Source organism: Coregonus lavaretus, assembly GCF_964263955.1.
Source record: "Coregonus lavaretus genome assembly, chromosome: 27".
NCBI lineage: Eukaryota > Metazoa > Chordata > Actinopteri > Salmoniformes > Salmonidae > Coregonus > Coregonus lavaretus.
The window spans coordinates 40741767-40757592 of record NC_140014.1 but is presented as its reverse complement, the minus strand read 5'-3'; the positions used below and the strand labels follow the sequence as shown (position 1 = coordinate 40757592).

The 15826-nt window shown below is 42.4% G+C and overlaps 1 protein-coding gene across 2 annotated transcripts; it reads left to right on the top strand.

The window, feature by feature from the left end:
• The first annotated feature begins 5494 nt into the window (after positions 1–5494).
• LOC311103147 (uncharacterized protein) lies at positions 5495–14490 on the top strand. 2 transcript variants are annotated; one of them, XM_084144697.1, is made up of 3 exons: positions 5495–5638; positions 11309–11424; positions 13573–14490. In XM_084144697.1, the coding sequence occupies exons 2-3, from the start codon at positions 11309–11311 to the stop codon at positions 14156–14158; spliced, it is 702 nt and encodes a 233-aa protein (XP_084000823.1). In that variant the 5' UTR covers positions 5495–5638; the 3' UTR covers positions 14159–14490. The 2 variants fall into 2 exon arrangements, with proteins under 2 accessions (XP_084000823.1, XP_084000822.1); XM_084144696.1 differs by lacking the exon at positions 5495–5638 and adding an exon at positions 10651–10705.
• Positions 14491–15826: the final 1336 nt, after the last annotated feature.

The following is a 15826-nucleotide window of genomic DNA, read 5'->3' as shown; positions in this document are numbered from 1 at the left end:
AGTTTTTGAGATTTCAAAATATATTTGAACAGACAGGAAAATGAACCACTGAAAGGTGACTTTCGAGCAGAGTGGCTCAGCACTGCTTTCAAAGATCTGCCATTTCCGTGTGTTTGAGGCAAAATCTTGCAGGTCACATCTTGATATGTAATCTGCTGTTTTTAAGAACGTAACCGTTTTCGGATTACATTTGTTTAATGTAATCTGGGCTGATTAAAGTTACATAATCCCTGTTACATTTAATCTGTTACTATAAAACCCTAGTGTGAGAACATATTGTGAGAGATCCCAGTGTTTCCTCATTCCTCAAAATGCATATATCTCTCACACTGGACTGGACTCTCACACTGAAGGGGGTACAAAAGGAAATCAATAACATGTTTAATACATATTCTAAATAAAATATATATTTCTTTACCTAAACCCTCTTACACATTATTAACATAACAGGCTGGGAGCAGCACAGGGTTAATGGTTAGTGACTGTAATGTGTTGGTAGCAGCACAGGGTTAATGGTTAGTGACTGTAATGTGTTGGTAGCTGCACAGGGTTAATGGTTAGTGACTGTAATGTGTTGGTAGCAGCACAGGGTTAATGGTTAGTGACTGTAATGTGTTGGTAGCTGCACAGGGTTAATGGTTAGTGACTGTAATGTGTTGGTAGCAGCACAGGGTTAATGGTTAGTGACTGTAATGTGTTGGTAGCTGCACAGGGTTAATGGTTAGTGACTGTAATGTGTTGGTAGCAGCACAGGGTTAATGGTTAGTGACTGTAATGTGTTGGTAGCAGCACAGGATTAATGGTTAGTGACTGTAATGTGTTGGTAGCAGCACAGGGTTAATGGTTAGTGACTGTAATGTGTTGGTAGCAGCACAGGGTTAATGGTTAGTGAGTGTAATGTGTTGGTAGCAGCACAGGGTTAATGGTTAGTGACTGTAATGTGTTGGTAGCAGCACAGGGTTAATGGTTAGTGACTGTAATGTGTTGGTAGCAGCACAGGGTTAATGGTTAGTGACTGTAATGTGTTGGTAGCATCACAGGGTTAATGGTTAGTGACTGTAACATGTTGGGAGCAGCACAGGGTACTATAGCGACTGGAATGACTGCAACTCTTAACAAAGAGCCGCAGCTAGTTTCAGAATGGGGTGGCAAGTGTAAGAATATTCAAGTTAAATACACAATGCAGAGAACTAGTGATCAAGAGAACTAGTGTTCAATGGAACTATTTGTTTTTCTGTAATGGGTAACTGAAGATTAATGGTTCAGGGACACGGGTTGTTTTTCAGTTAAACATCTGTTTACATTCTGTGTAGGAGTTCCAGTCCAGGACTCATAGCTACGTGTGGCAAGTTCTCATTGGTTCAAATTATCTACAGTGAGGGAAAAAAGTGTTTGATCCCCTGCTGATTTTGTACGTTTGCCCACTGACAAAGGAATGATCAGTCTATAAATTTAATGGTAGGTTTATCTGAACAGTGAGAGACAGAATAACAATAACAAAATCCAGAAAAACGCATGTCAAAAATGTTATAAATTGATTTGCATTTCAATGAGGGAAATAAGTATTTGACCCCCTATCAATCAGAAAGATTTATGGCTCCCAGGTGTCTTTTATACAGGTAACGAGCTGAGATTTGGAGCACACTCTTAAAGGGAGTGCTCCTAATCTCAGCTTGTTACCTGTATAAAAGACACCTGTCCACAGAAGCAATCAATCAGATTCCAAACTCTCCACCATGGCTAAAACCAAAGAACTCTCCAAGGATGTCAGGGACAAGATTGTAGACCTACACAAGGCTGGAATGGGCTACAAGACCATCGCCAAGCAGCTTGGTGAGAAGGTGACAACAGTTGGTGAGATTATTCGCAAATGGAAGAAACACAAAATAACTGTCAATCTCCCTCGGCCTGGGGCTCCATGCAAGATCTCACCTCGTGGAGTTGCAATGATCATGAGAACGGTGAGGAATCAGCCCAGAACTACACGGGAGGATCTTGTCAATGATCTCAAGGCAGCTGGGACCATAGTCACCAAGAAAACAATTGGTAACACACTACGCCGTGAAGGACTGAAATCCTGCAGCGCCCGCAAGATCCCCCTGCTCAAGAAAGCACATATACATGCCCGTCTTTACCAATGAACATCTGAATGATTCAGAGGAGAACTGGGTGAATGTGTTGTTGTCAGATGAGACCAAAATGGAGCTCTTTGGCATCAACTCAACTCGCCGTGTTTGGAGGAGGAGGAATGCTGCCTATGACCCCAAGAACACCACCCCCACCGTCAAACATGGAGGTGGAAACATTATGCTTTGGGGTTGTTTTTCTGCTAAGGGGACAGGACAACTTCACCGCATCAAAGGGACGATGGACGGGGCCATATACTGTCAAATCTTGGGTGAAAACTTCCTTCCCTCAGCCAGGGCATTGAAAATAGGTCGTGGATGGGTATTCTAGCATGACAATGACCCAAAACACACGGCCAAGGCAACAAAGGAGTGGCTCAAGAAGAAGCACATTAAGGTCCTGGAGTGGCCTAGCCAGTCTCCAGACCTTAATCCCATAGAAAATCTGTGGGGGAGCTGAAGGTTCGAGTTGCCAAACGTCAGCCTAGAAACCTTAATGACTTGGAGAAGATCTGCAAAGAAGAGTGGGACAAAATCCCTCCTGAGATGTGTGCAAACCTGGTGGCCAACTACAAGAAACGACTGACCTCTGTGATTGCCAACAAGGGTTTTGCCACCAAGTACTAAGTCATGTTTTGCAGAAGGGTCAAATACTTATTTCCCTCATTAAAATGCAAATCAATTTATAACATTTTTGACATTAGTTTTTCTGGATTTTTTTGTTGTTATTCTGTCTCACTGTTCAAATAAACCTACCATTAAAATTATAGACTGATCATTTCTTTGTCAGTGGGCAAACATACAAAATCAGCAGGGTGTCACGATCGCTTAAGGAGGAGGACCAATGCGCAGCGTTGAATGCGTACATATTATTTATTAAACAGATCACACGATCAAAACAACGAACGAAACGTGAAGTCCTTCGATACACACAAACCAAAAGGAACAAGAAACCACAACACAAAGTGAAAAGACCGATAGTTAAATATGGCTCCCAATCAGAGACAACCAGCCGACACTCGTTGCCTCTGATTGGGAGTCACTCAGGCCAACATAGATATACAAAACATAGACTTACACACCCTGGCTCAACATAACATAGTCCCCAGAGCCAGGGCCTGACACAGGGGATCAACTACTTATTTACCTCACTGTATACATTGAAGCTGAAACGGAATACTTTGTATTGGGCCATTGGCCCAATTTTACTGCAATGAATTCTAATTGGTCAACCACAGGTTAGGCTTGGATATAAAATACATCCTGTCTCTTTGTTCAATGGAGAAACCTGAGCAGCAGCTAATTAGGATCCATAATAAATACAAATACAAAATACAAATACAGGGTTAACGGTTAGTGACTGTAATGTGTTGGTAGCATCACAGGGTTAACGGTTAGTGACTGTAACGTGTTGGTAGCAGCACACGGTTAATGGTTAGTGACTGTAACATGTTGGCAGTGTGGTATCTGAGGAATTTATGACTTTGCTAACATTTTCAAATGGTATCTGAGAGGATGTTTATTCAGCTTAGAGGAGCATCTGGGGAGCAGTTTCATGGGGGCACCCCATAGAACAGAGGAAGTATGTTGTGTGGAGACAGGTGATTGGTCTGTATGGGAAACCACCCATATCATGGTAAAGATTATAAAATATTTGGTTGAGACAAAGGAAGTCAGAACAAACATATTATTTTGGGTCGCTGTTCTCCAGATGCCTGCAGACATCTGTAAACTTATGCTGAAATCTTGTGATATAAATAAACCTTTATAATCAAAGTACAGTGTAAGCGGACTCCTTGGTCTCACAGCAAAAGATTAGCATTATTCTTTATAAACAACAGTAGCAGCACACGGTTAATGGTTAGTGACTGTAATGTGTTGGTAGCAGCACAGGGTTAATGGTTAGTGACTGTAATGTGTTGGTAGCAACACAGGGTTAATGGTTAGTGACTGTAATGTGTTGGTAGCAGCACAGGGTTAATGGTTAGTGACTGTAATGTGTTGGTAGCAGCACAGGGTTAATGGTTAGTGACTGTAATGTGTTGGTAGCTGCACAGGGTTAATGGTTAGTGACTGTAATGTGTTGGTAGCAGCACAGGGTTAATGGTTAGTGACTGTTATGTGTTGATAGCAGCACAGGGTTAATGGTTAGTGACTGTAATGTGTTGGTAGCAACACAGGGTTAATGGTTAGTGACTGTAATGTGTTGGTAGCAGCACAGGGTTAATGGTTAGTGACTGTAATGTGTTGGTAGCTGCACAGGGTTAATGGTTAGTGACTGCAATGTGTTGGTAGCAGCACAGGGTTAATGGTTAGTGACTGTAATGTGTTGGTAGCTGCACAGGGTTAACGGTTAGTGACTGTGTGCATTGAGTGCTGTGTATCCTCTCTTGTAATCTTTCAATGTGGCATGATGTTACTTGGTAAAGTCCTTGGAATTATCATGAATTTCTTAGTGAATTATGTCATTTTAATTCCGTAGAAGACGGAAGAATGCGGGTCAGAGTACATTTTACATTTACATTTTAGTCATTTAGCAGACGCTCTTATCCAGAGCGACTTACAGTTAGTAAGTGCATACATTTTCAAACTACAGTGCATTCGGACAGAATTGGTTGAGAGAATGTCAAGAGCTGCAAAGCTGTCATCAAGGCTAAGGGTGGCTATTTTGATTAATCTAAAATCTAAAATATATTTTGATTTGTTCAATACTTTTTTGGTTACTACATGATTCAATATGTGTTATTTCATAGTTTTGATGTCTTCACTATTATTCTACAATGTAGAAAATAGTGAAAATAAAGAAAAACCCTTGACTGGTACTGTATATATATTATCTTCTAAATGGCAGACATGGAATTTTACTTGGAGGGGGTACATAAGGCATTCATGTTTTTATTAACAATTTTGTATTAAACATATAAATAACTATTGGGATTGACAGAGACAATAGGCTTTACAGACAACATATTTTGCAGATGTATACACTGAAAGAGATAATATGTGAATAAAACAAAACATAAATCTAAAGAAAGTAGCAAGAAATTAACAGCAACTCTGTCACCAGGTCAATAATAACTGTCTATTTCCAGTAAAGCTATTGCATCACCTGTCCCTCCCTGGATAAATATGGTAATGATGCCAGCAGCCTCTGTCCCTCCCTTTGCCCTCCCTTCCCCTAGATAAATATTGAGACATGAAGACGCTATAAAGCGCTGCTCACATGTACACAGCAACAAGACTTCAACAGGTACCTGGCTGTATTTGTGCTTACCTTCTCTCCAAACTAAATGTGTTAACTGTTGTTCTGCTGTTTGGAATAAAGAAAATGTCTAAGTGTGTTTAAAGATGTTTTCCATAACTTGAGTTAACCTTTATCTGTTTTGTCTTGGATAGAGGACATCAGGCAGCCATCTACAATCTAGAGGACATCAGGCAGCCTTCTACAATCTAGAGGACATCAGGCAGCCTTCTACAATCTAGAGGACATCAGGCAGCCTTCTACAATCTCTGTAAGTGTATTCTACTTGACTTACATCTAATGTTATCTTTACTGCTTATCAAAATTATGGATTTTATTTTATTAGGACCTTTTTAGCCCACCATTTTCACCTAAAATGACATACCCAAATCTAACTGCCTGTAGCTCAGGACCTGAAGCAAGGATATACATATTATTGATACCATTTGAAAGGAAACACTTTGAAGTTTGTGGAAATCTGAAATTAATGTAGGAGAATATAACACATTAGATCTGGTAAAAGACAATACAAACCCCCCCAAAAAACTTTTTTTTTTTAATCACCTTTGAAATGCAAGAGAAAGGCCACAATATTATATTGAAGTTTAGATTTTGGCAACTAGATGGAAGCAGTGTGTGTGCAAAGTTTCAGATTGATACAGTGAAGCATTGCAATACTGGACAATTACATTTACATTTACATTTTAGTCATTTAGCAGACGCTCTTATCCAGAGCGACTTACAGGAGCAATTAGGGTTAAGTGCCTTGCTCAATGGCACATTTACGTCATTTAGCAGACGCTCTTATCCAGAGCGACTACAAATTGGTGCATTCACCCTATAGCCAGTGGGATAACCACTTTACAATTAATTTTTTTTATTTTTTTTTTTTTTTTTTTGGGGGGGGGGGGGGGGGGGGGGGGTAGAAGGATTACTTTATCCTATCCCAGGTGTTCCTTAAAGAGGTGGGGTTTCAAATGTCTCCGGAAGGTGGTGAGTGACTCCGCTGTCCTGGCGTCGTGAGGGAGCTTGTTCCACCATTGGGGTGCCAGAGCAGCGAACAGTTTTGACTGGGCTGAGCGGGAACTATGCTTCCGCAGAGGAAGGGGAGCCAGCAGGCCAGAGGTGGATGAACGCAATGCCCTCGTTTGGGTGTAGGGACTGATCAGAGCCTGAAGGTACGGAGGTGCCGTTCCCCTCACTGCTCCATAGGCAAGCACCATGGTCTTGTAACGGATGCGAGCTTCAACTGGAAGCCAGTGGAGTGTGCGGAGGAGGGGGGTGACGTGAGAGAACTTGGGAAGGTTGAACACCAGACGGGCTGCGGCATTCTGGATGAGTTGTAGGGGTTTAATGGCACAGGCAGGGAGCCCAGCCAACAGCGAGTTGCAGTAATCCAGACGGGAGATGACAAGTGCCTGGATTAGGACCTGTGCCGCTTCCTGTGTAAGGCAGGGTCGTACTCTCCGAATGTTGTAGAGCATGAACCTGCAGGATCGGGTCACCGCCTTGATGTTAGCGGAGAACGACAGGGTGTTGTCCAGGGTCACGCCAAGGCTCTTCGCACTCTGGGAGGAGGACACAACGGAGTTGTCAACCGTGATGGCGAGATCATGGAACGGGCAGTCCTTCCCCGGGAGGAAGAGCAGCTCCGTCTTGCCAGGGTTCAGCTTGAGGTGGTGATCCGTCATCCATACTGATATGTCGGCCAGACATGCAGAGATGCGATTCACCACCTGGTTATCAGAAGGGGGAAAGGAGAAGATTAGTTGTGTATCGTCAGCGTAGCAATGATAGGAGAGGCCATGTGAGGATATGACAGAGCCAAGTGACTTGGTGTATAGGGAGAAAAGGAGAGGGCCTAGAACTGAGCCCTGGGGGACACCAGTGGTGAGAGCACGTGGTGCGGAGACAGCTTCTCGCCACGCCACTTGGTAGGAGCGACCGGTCAGGTAGGACGCAATCCAGGAGTGAGCCGCGCCGGAGATGCCCAGCTCGGAGAGGGTGGAGAGGAGGATCTGATGGTTCACTGTATCAAAGGCAGCAGACAGGTCTAGAAGGACAAGAGCAGAGGAGAGAGAGTTAGCTTTAGCAGTGCGGAGAGCCTCCGTGACACAGAGAAGAGCAGTCTCAGTTGAATGACCAGTCCTGAAACCTGACAGGTTTGGATCAAGAAGGTCATTCTGAGAGAGATAGCAAGAGAGTTGGCTAAAGACGGCACGCTCAATAGTTTTGGAAAGAAAAGAAAGAAGGGATACTGGTCTGTAGTTGTTGACATCAGTGGGATCGAGTGTTGGTTTTTTGAGAAGGGGTGCAACTCTCGCTCTCTTGAAGACGGAAGGGACATGGCCAGCGGTCAAGGATGAGTTGATCAGCGAGGTGAGGTAGGGGAGAAGGTCACCGGAGATGGTCTGGAGAAGAGAGGAGGGGATGGGGTCAAGCGGGCAGGTTGTTGGGCGGCCTGCAGTCACTAGTCGCAAGATTTTATCTGGAGAGAGAGGGGAGAATGAAGTCAAAGCATAGGGTAGGGCAGTGTGAGCAGGACCAGCAGTGTCATTAGACTTAACAAACGAGGATCGGATGTCGTCACCCTTCTTTTCAAAGTGGTTGACGAAGTCATCCACAGAGAGGGAGGAGGGGGGGGGGGGGGGGGGGATTCAGCAGTGAGGAGAATGTGGCAAAGAGCTTCCTAGGGTTAGAGGCAGATGCTTGGAATTTAGAGTGGTAGAAAGTGGCCTTAGCAGCAGAAACAGATGAAGAAAATGTAGAGAGGAGGGAGTGAAAAGATGCCAGGTCGGCAGGGAGTTTAGTTTTCTTCCATTTCCGCTCAGCTGCCCGGAGCTCTGTTCTGTGAGCTCGCAATGAGTCATCAAGCCACGGAGCTGGAGGGGAGGATCGAGCCGGCCGGGAGGATAGGGGACGCAGGGAGTCAAAGGATGCAGAAAGGGAGGAGAGGAGGGTTGAGGAGGCAGAATCAGGAGATTGGAGGGAGAAGGATTGAGCAGAGGGAAGAGATGATAGGATGGAAGAGGAGAGAGTAGTGGGAGAGAGAGAGCGAAGGTTGCGGCGGCGCGTTACCATCTGTGTAGGGGCAGAGTGAGTAGTGTTGGAGGAGAGCGAGAGAGAAAAGGATACAAAGTAGTGGTCGGAGACATGGAGGGGAGTTGCAGTGAGATTAGTAGAAGAGCAACATCTAGTAAAGATGAAGTCAAGCGTATTGCCTGCCTTGTGAGTGGGGGGGGATGGTGAGAGGGTGAGGTCAAAAGAGGAGAGGAGTGGAAAGAAGGAGGCAGAGAGAAATGAGTCAAATATAGACGTAGGGAGGTTGAAATCCCCCAAAACTGTGAAGGGTGAGCCATCCTCAGGAAAGGAACTTATCAAGGCGTCAAGCTCATTGATGAACTCTCCAAGGGAACCTGGAGGGCGATAGATGACAAGGATATTAAGCTTAAATGGGCTAGTGACTGTGACAGCGTGGAATTCAAATGAGGAGATAGACAGATGGGTTAGGGGAAAAATTGAGAATGACCACTTGAGAGAGATGAGGATTCCTGTGCCACCACCCCTCTGACCAGATGCTCTCGGGGTATGCGTGAACACATGGTCAGACGAGGAGAGAGCAGTAGGAGTAGCAGTGTTTTCAGTGGTAATCCATGTTTCCGTCAGCGCCAGGAAGTCGAGGGACTGGAGGGTAGCATAGGCTGGGATGAAGTCAGCCTTGTTGGCGGCAGAACGTCAGTTCCAGAGGCTGCCTGAGACCTGGAACTCCAGGTGTGTGGTGCGTGCAGGGACCACCAGGTTAGAGAGGCAGCAGCCACGCGGTGTGAGGCGTTTGTGTAGCCTGTGCGGAGAGGAGAGAACAGGGATAGGCAGAGGCATAGTTGACAGGCTGCAGCAGATGGCTACAATAATGCAGAGGAGATCGGAATGAAATGAACTAAACATCTGGGAAAGGAGAGAGCAGGCCTCCCTCACCAAAAAAAAAAAAAAAAAAAAAGACAAGAAAAGAAAAAAGATACAAAAAATATAACTATAACTATCACAACTTCCACCTCAGAAACTATAATTCTTTCACTGAACCACCCGAATAAAACTCTCCCAACTTCCACTTTAGAAATTAGAATTGTTGTAAACTACAGCAGACTGATATCACTAGCTGTAATTAAGTACAGCAGCTACCAACCACCTAACGTTAATGCCTCGGATGAGGTTAGAAAAACAGCTGAATGGTAGCAGCTAGCTGGCTCAATCACAGGTACTCTTAAGCATGAAATAACATTGGAAACAACTAACCACAGTTGCTAAAAGTTACCAGTAGCTACCCGCTAGCTAGCTAGCTAGCTTTGTTGGTCCAAGTAGTGGGTAAGCTAGCCTCGTGCTTCGCCGGGGTCTGCCGAATACAATACTTACCTACAATAATTGCCTACAATAACCTTCAATAACTACCTGAGTAAGCTACCTATAATACCAAACTACAATACCTACCTACAATCTAAATACATGGTTTAAGCTTAACTCAACACCATATAAGAAGCCAAGCTTACCTTTCATAACGCAGCAATGATTAAACGTTGGGTAGCTAGCACAAAGATATTGTATTTAGCTACTACAGTACAGCCAGCTGGTAGTGTTGGCTAGCTAGCAATGGCTGCTGTGTTGACTTTGTTTGAAAAACGGCGTCGCTGCGAACGAATGTAGCTGGCTAAAAGGATATTGTTTTTAGTTGCTACCGTTGTTAATAGCTACTCGCCAGCTAATCCAGGAGGTGAGTTAGCTAGCTAGCTTCGTGCTACACCCGGCACCGCCGAATACAAAAGTAACCTACAATAACTACACAACAGCTACCCACAACAGCCCACGATGCCTACCTATACTACTTAATAATATACAGCCCACGATGCCTACCTATAATACCTAACTACAATCTAAATACATAGTTTAAGCCTTACTCGACAAAGCCCAAGCTATGTATAAAGCCAAACTGGCAGACTGCAATCAGTAGCCGTAATTTTCAAGTCTGCCCAAATGTGCCCGAATTGGTCAATTGATACATTTTCAAGTACAACTATAGAGAACATACGAAAATGATATGGTAATACGAAATGTAAGTTTACACGCTCCCAGGAATGTCATACATGATGGATCATTAGCTTATACACTAACTTTCACACATCTAGATGGCCGGGCAGGGTGGGTGTGGAGCCAGAGACAGCAGGGGTTCAAACTGTAGAATCCAGTTCCTACATTTGAATATAAAAATTGATTTTATCAAACAAAACTATGCTACTTTTTCTCTCTGGGACCCTTAGGATGATAAATCAGAGCAAGATTACTGAATGTAAGTACATTATTTACTTTCAGAAGTGAATGTATCAAACCAGTTGCCGTGATACGTTTTTTGTTGTTGTGCATTCTCCTCAAACAATAGCATGGTCTTTTTTCACTGTAATAGCTACTGTAAATTGGACAGTACAGTTATATTAACAATAATTTAAGCTTTCTGCCCATCTAATACATGTCTATGTCCTGGACACAGTTGTGTCAATTTGGCTGGATGTCCTTTGGGTGGTGGACCATTCTTGATACACATGGGAAACTGTTGAGCGTGAAAAACTTAGCAGCGTTGCAGTTCTTGACACAAACCGGTGTGCCTGGCACCAACTATTATACCCTGTTCAAAGGCACTTAAATATTTTATCTTGCCCATTCACCCTCTGAATGGCACACAATCAATTTCTCAAATGTCTCAACGCTTCACAATCCTTCTTTAACCTGTCTCCTCCCCTTCATCTACACTGATTGAAGTGGATTTAAAAGGTGACATCAATAAGGGATGATAGCTTTCACTTGGATTCACCTGGTCAGTCTGTCATGGAAATAGCAGGTGTTGATAATGTTTTGTATACTCAGTGTATATATAGTGTGTTCCTGTGTGTTTCAGATGTGTGTAGCTATGATGGGAGTGGTCCTTCTGTTTCTGCTGGCTCTCTGGCCTGGAGGCAAGGTGGATGCTATCGATGGACAGGTCTTGGCTAATGTGGTACAAGAGCTGAGAAGGTGGGTGTTTCTCTGTTCAATCATACTCTAAGTACTCCTAAATGTCTGTTAGACAGAATCATTAGGCATTATTTGAAATGTAAAATTTTGGGGGGAGATTTGAAGGTGCAAAGATAACATTTTTCTTAACCTTCATATTATATTTTTGTTCTGTCTTGAATGTTTGGTCCACCGTTATAAAAACATGTTCAAACCGTGAACCTGGGACTGTCACGTTCGTTGAGAGACGGTTCAGACCAAGGTGCAGCGTGGTATGCGTACATGTTCGTTTATTGAATAAAACACAGAACAAAACAACAAAACCAACGAAACGTGAAGTTCTACAGGCTAACATAAACAAGCCAAACACACAGAAACAAGATCCCACAACTAAAGGTAGGCAAAATGGCTGCCTAAGTATGATCCCCAATCAGAGACAACGATCGACAGCTGCCTGGGAACCACACCCAGCCAACGTAGAAATACATAACATAGAATCTAAACATAGATACATAGGTTTTCACACCTTGACCAAACCAACTAGAGAATAACAGGCTCTCAAGGTCAGGGCGTGACAGGGACAAACACTTAGCCCAGTAAATTAAGCCCCTGGGCTGCAGACAAGACACGCTAGTATAGACTGTATTGGTAGTATAGACTGTATTGGTAGTATAGACTGTATTGGTAGTATAGACTGTATTGGTAGTATAGACTGTATTGCTAGTATAGACTGTATTGCTAGTATAGACTGTATTGGTAGTATAGACTGTATTGCTAGTATAGACTGTATTGCTAGTATAGACTGTATTGCTAGTATAGACTGTATTGCTAGTATAGACTGTATTGCCAGTATAGTCTGTATTGCCAGTATAGACTGTATTGCTAGTATAGACTGTATTGCCAGTATAGACTGTATTGCTAGTATAGTCTGTATTGCTAGTATAGACTGTATTGCTAGTATAGACTGTATTGGTAGTATAGACTGTATTGGTAGTTTAGACTGTATTGCTAGTATAGACTGTATTGCTAGTATAGACTGTATTGGTAGTATAGACTGTATTGCTAGTATAGACTGTATTGCTAGTATAGTCTGTATTGCCAGTATAGTCTGTATTGCTAGTATAGACTGTATTGCTAGTATAGACTGTATTGCTAGTATAGACTGTATTAGTAGTATAGACTGTTTTGCTAGTATAGACTGTATTGCTAGTATAGACTGTATTGGTAGTATAGACTGCATTGGTAGTATAGACTGTATTGCTAGTATAGACTGTATTGCTAGTATAGACTGTATTGCTAGTATAGTCTGTATTGCTAGTATAGACTGTATTGCTTGTATAGACTGTATTGGTAGTATAGACTGTATTGGTAGTATAGACTGTATTGCTAGTATAGACTGTATTGGTAGTATAGACTGTATTGCTAGTATAGACTGTATTGCTAGTATAGACTGTATTGCTAGTATAGACTGTATTGCTAGTATAGACTGTATTGCCAGTATAGTCTGTATTGCCAGTATAGACTGTATTGCTAGTATAGACTGTATTGCCAGTATAGACTGTATTGCTAGTATAGTCTGTATTGCTAGTATAGACTGTATTGCTAGTATAGTCTGTATTGCCAGTATAGACTGTATTGGTAGTATAGACTGTATTGCTAGTATAGACTGTAGCATTTTGAATATTATGATCACTAGTAAATTAGGCCCCTGGACTGCAGGAATATGGGACCAAATACTACACTTTTGACTAATACACACATAAGTGAATTTGGCCCAATGCTTCTGGTCCCCTAAAATGGGGGGACTATGTACAAAAAGTGCTGTAACTTCTAAACGGTTCACCCGATATGCACTTTAACCTCATAGTCAGTCGTTGTATCATTTCAAATCCAAAGTGCTGGAGTACAGAGCCAAAACAACAAACAATGTGTCACTGTCCCAATAATTACGGAGGGCACTATCTCAGACCTCTCTTAACTTTGTACATGAGATGGCGGTGATAATTTATGCATAAGTAACAGTGCACATAATCATATATTCAAACTTTTGTTTTGGTGAAATAGACGGGAGTGTCCTCCTCCTGTCTGTTACTAATGTTTCAGAAATAACCCGTGTTTCTGATCCTCTATGTCTGTGTTCTGTCTCTTCTGTCTCCTGCTGTTGAATAGGTTCGGCCTGGAGGGACACCAGTATGCCATGGCTGTCAGACTCACCCAACAGCAGTGCACCGGAAATGAAATAAACTTTGACATAGGCGTGCAACCTCGGGTGGTCCAGGACAGACTTAGGAGTCATAATGTCTACATAGGACCCCGGTTAATTGCAGCCATACCTGACACCTTCCATGCTGAGTACCTTCTCTTGGGCCATGATAGAACCAACCCCAGCAGAATGCAGACTCTGCTAAGTGCAGCGAATCGTAACGAGTGCATAGTCTTCTTCTCCACCTATTCTCCCTGCCTGGAGAGATGCAACTTCCCCGGAGGAGCAACCAGCATTCTCCCCTTCATGAATGTCTTCAGTGACTGGAACGCCAACCAGAAAGCCTTTGTCTTCTCCTCAGTTTGGGACCCTTCAATTTCCCATCCAGAAGTGACCAGACCCACTAGAAGGCAGGTGTTTGACTCCTTCATGAGAATCAATGGATACATCCATTTATCTCGCTGTGTCAGATCCCAGGGTCAAAACACATGCTACCCTTGTATCACTGCCAACACAAATCCTGAGACCAATGACTGTCTGTACGGATACTAATAGTGTACACAGTCTCAATGGTGGATCTATTGAACTGTATATTCTTTCTTTCTTTCTTTCTTTCTTTCTTTCTTTCTTTCTTTCTTTCTTTCTTTATTTCTTTCTTTCTTTCTTTCTTTCTTTCTTTCTTTCTTTCTTTCTTTCTTTCTTTCTTTCTTTCTTTCTTTCTTTCTTTCTTTCTTTCTTTCTTTCTTTCTTTCTTTCTTTCTTTCTTTCTTTCTTTCTTTCTTTCTTTCTTTCTTTCTTTCTTTCTTTCTTTCTTTTTCTTTCCCTCTCTCTGTCCATCCCCTTCCATCTACACAGTTCATTAAAGTTCACTACTGTCTCCATCATTTACAGTTGTTGGTATTTCTGTCTTTATAAGGTTTTATTACACTGACATGAACACTACATACATTACAGAACTACCATGGGCTTCTTGTTGCCCTGCATCTTCTGAAAACAAAACAAAAGGTTGAACATGAAGGACTGTAAACAGTCATGTAAACGTTGTTGAAAACACTTGAAATATGGCGAGACTGATAGATTGAAGATTTGCACCCACGCAATGCAAATGCATGGCCAAATGAACATGTATTAGGTTATGACATTATGAGAATAACCGAAGGAGATATGAACACACATGTAGCTGTGTATTACATTAACCTTATAACTATTCATATTTTCCTAACTATATTTATATTGTTGATTCTGTATCTAAAGACTCTATATCATAATATAAGAACACATTATGTTAGTTCAGGGGCTTTTAACCCTTGTCCTGGAGGTATTGCAGGGTTTAGTTCCAACCAAGCACCACACCTGACCACTAATCACCTCACACATTGTTATAAGAAAAACTGGTAGCAGGAGTCCGCCTTCTGGAAGACAAGTTGATGATGAGTGAGACGGGAGCTGGACAAAATGTGGGACTTCTGCTTTATTTAATTTCAGAAGATTATATTTTGTTTGTTATTTTTCTTAATGGCCAACATGGCAGCTTAATACATAAGTCATTCATAACACCTCTATGAAAACAGTCAGAACACATTTAAGGAGTCTTTCACTAACCCTCTTACACACTATTAACGTAACATATTGGTAGCAACACAGGGTTAACTGTTAGTGACTAACATATTGGTAGCAACACAGGGTTAACAGTTAGTGACTGTAACATATTGGTAGCTTTGTTTGTTCTATGAGAAGCTACCCAGGAAAGAGCTGAAAATAGCCCATATTAATATAGTGTATGTAGCCTTAGACATCAGGTTATTGAAATCATTAACTTGCTAACATCAGATAACATTAATATATTATCCATGTCTGAGACTCACTTAGATAATTCATTTGATGATACAGCAGTAGCAATACAAGGACATAACGTCTATAGAAGAGACAGAAATGCTTATGGGGGAGGTGTCGCTGTATATATTCAGAGCCATATCCCTGTAATGCTTAGAGAAGATCTTATGTCAAGTGTTATTGAAGTGTTGTAGTTGCAGGTTCACCTGGCACATCTAAAGCCTTTTCTTTTGGGGTGTTGCTTTAGGCCACCAAGGGCTAACAGTAAGTATCTAGTTAATGTGTGTGTTATGTAAACAGAGAGGTCTACTTTCTTGGGGGACCTGAATATTGACTGGTTATCATCAAGCTGTCCGCTCAAGAGGAAGCTTCTCACTGTAACTATTG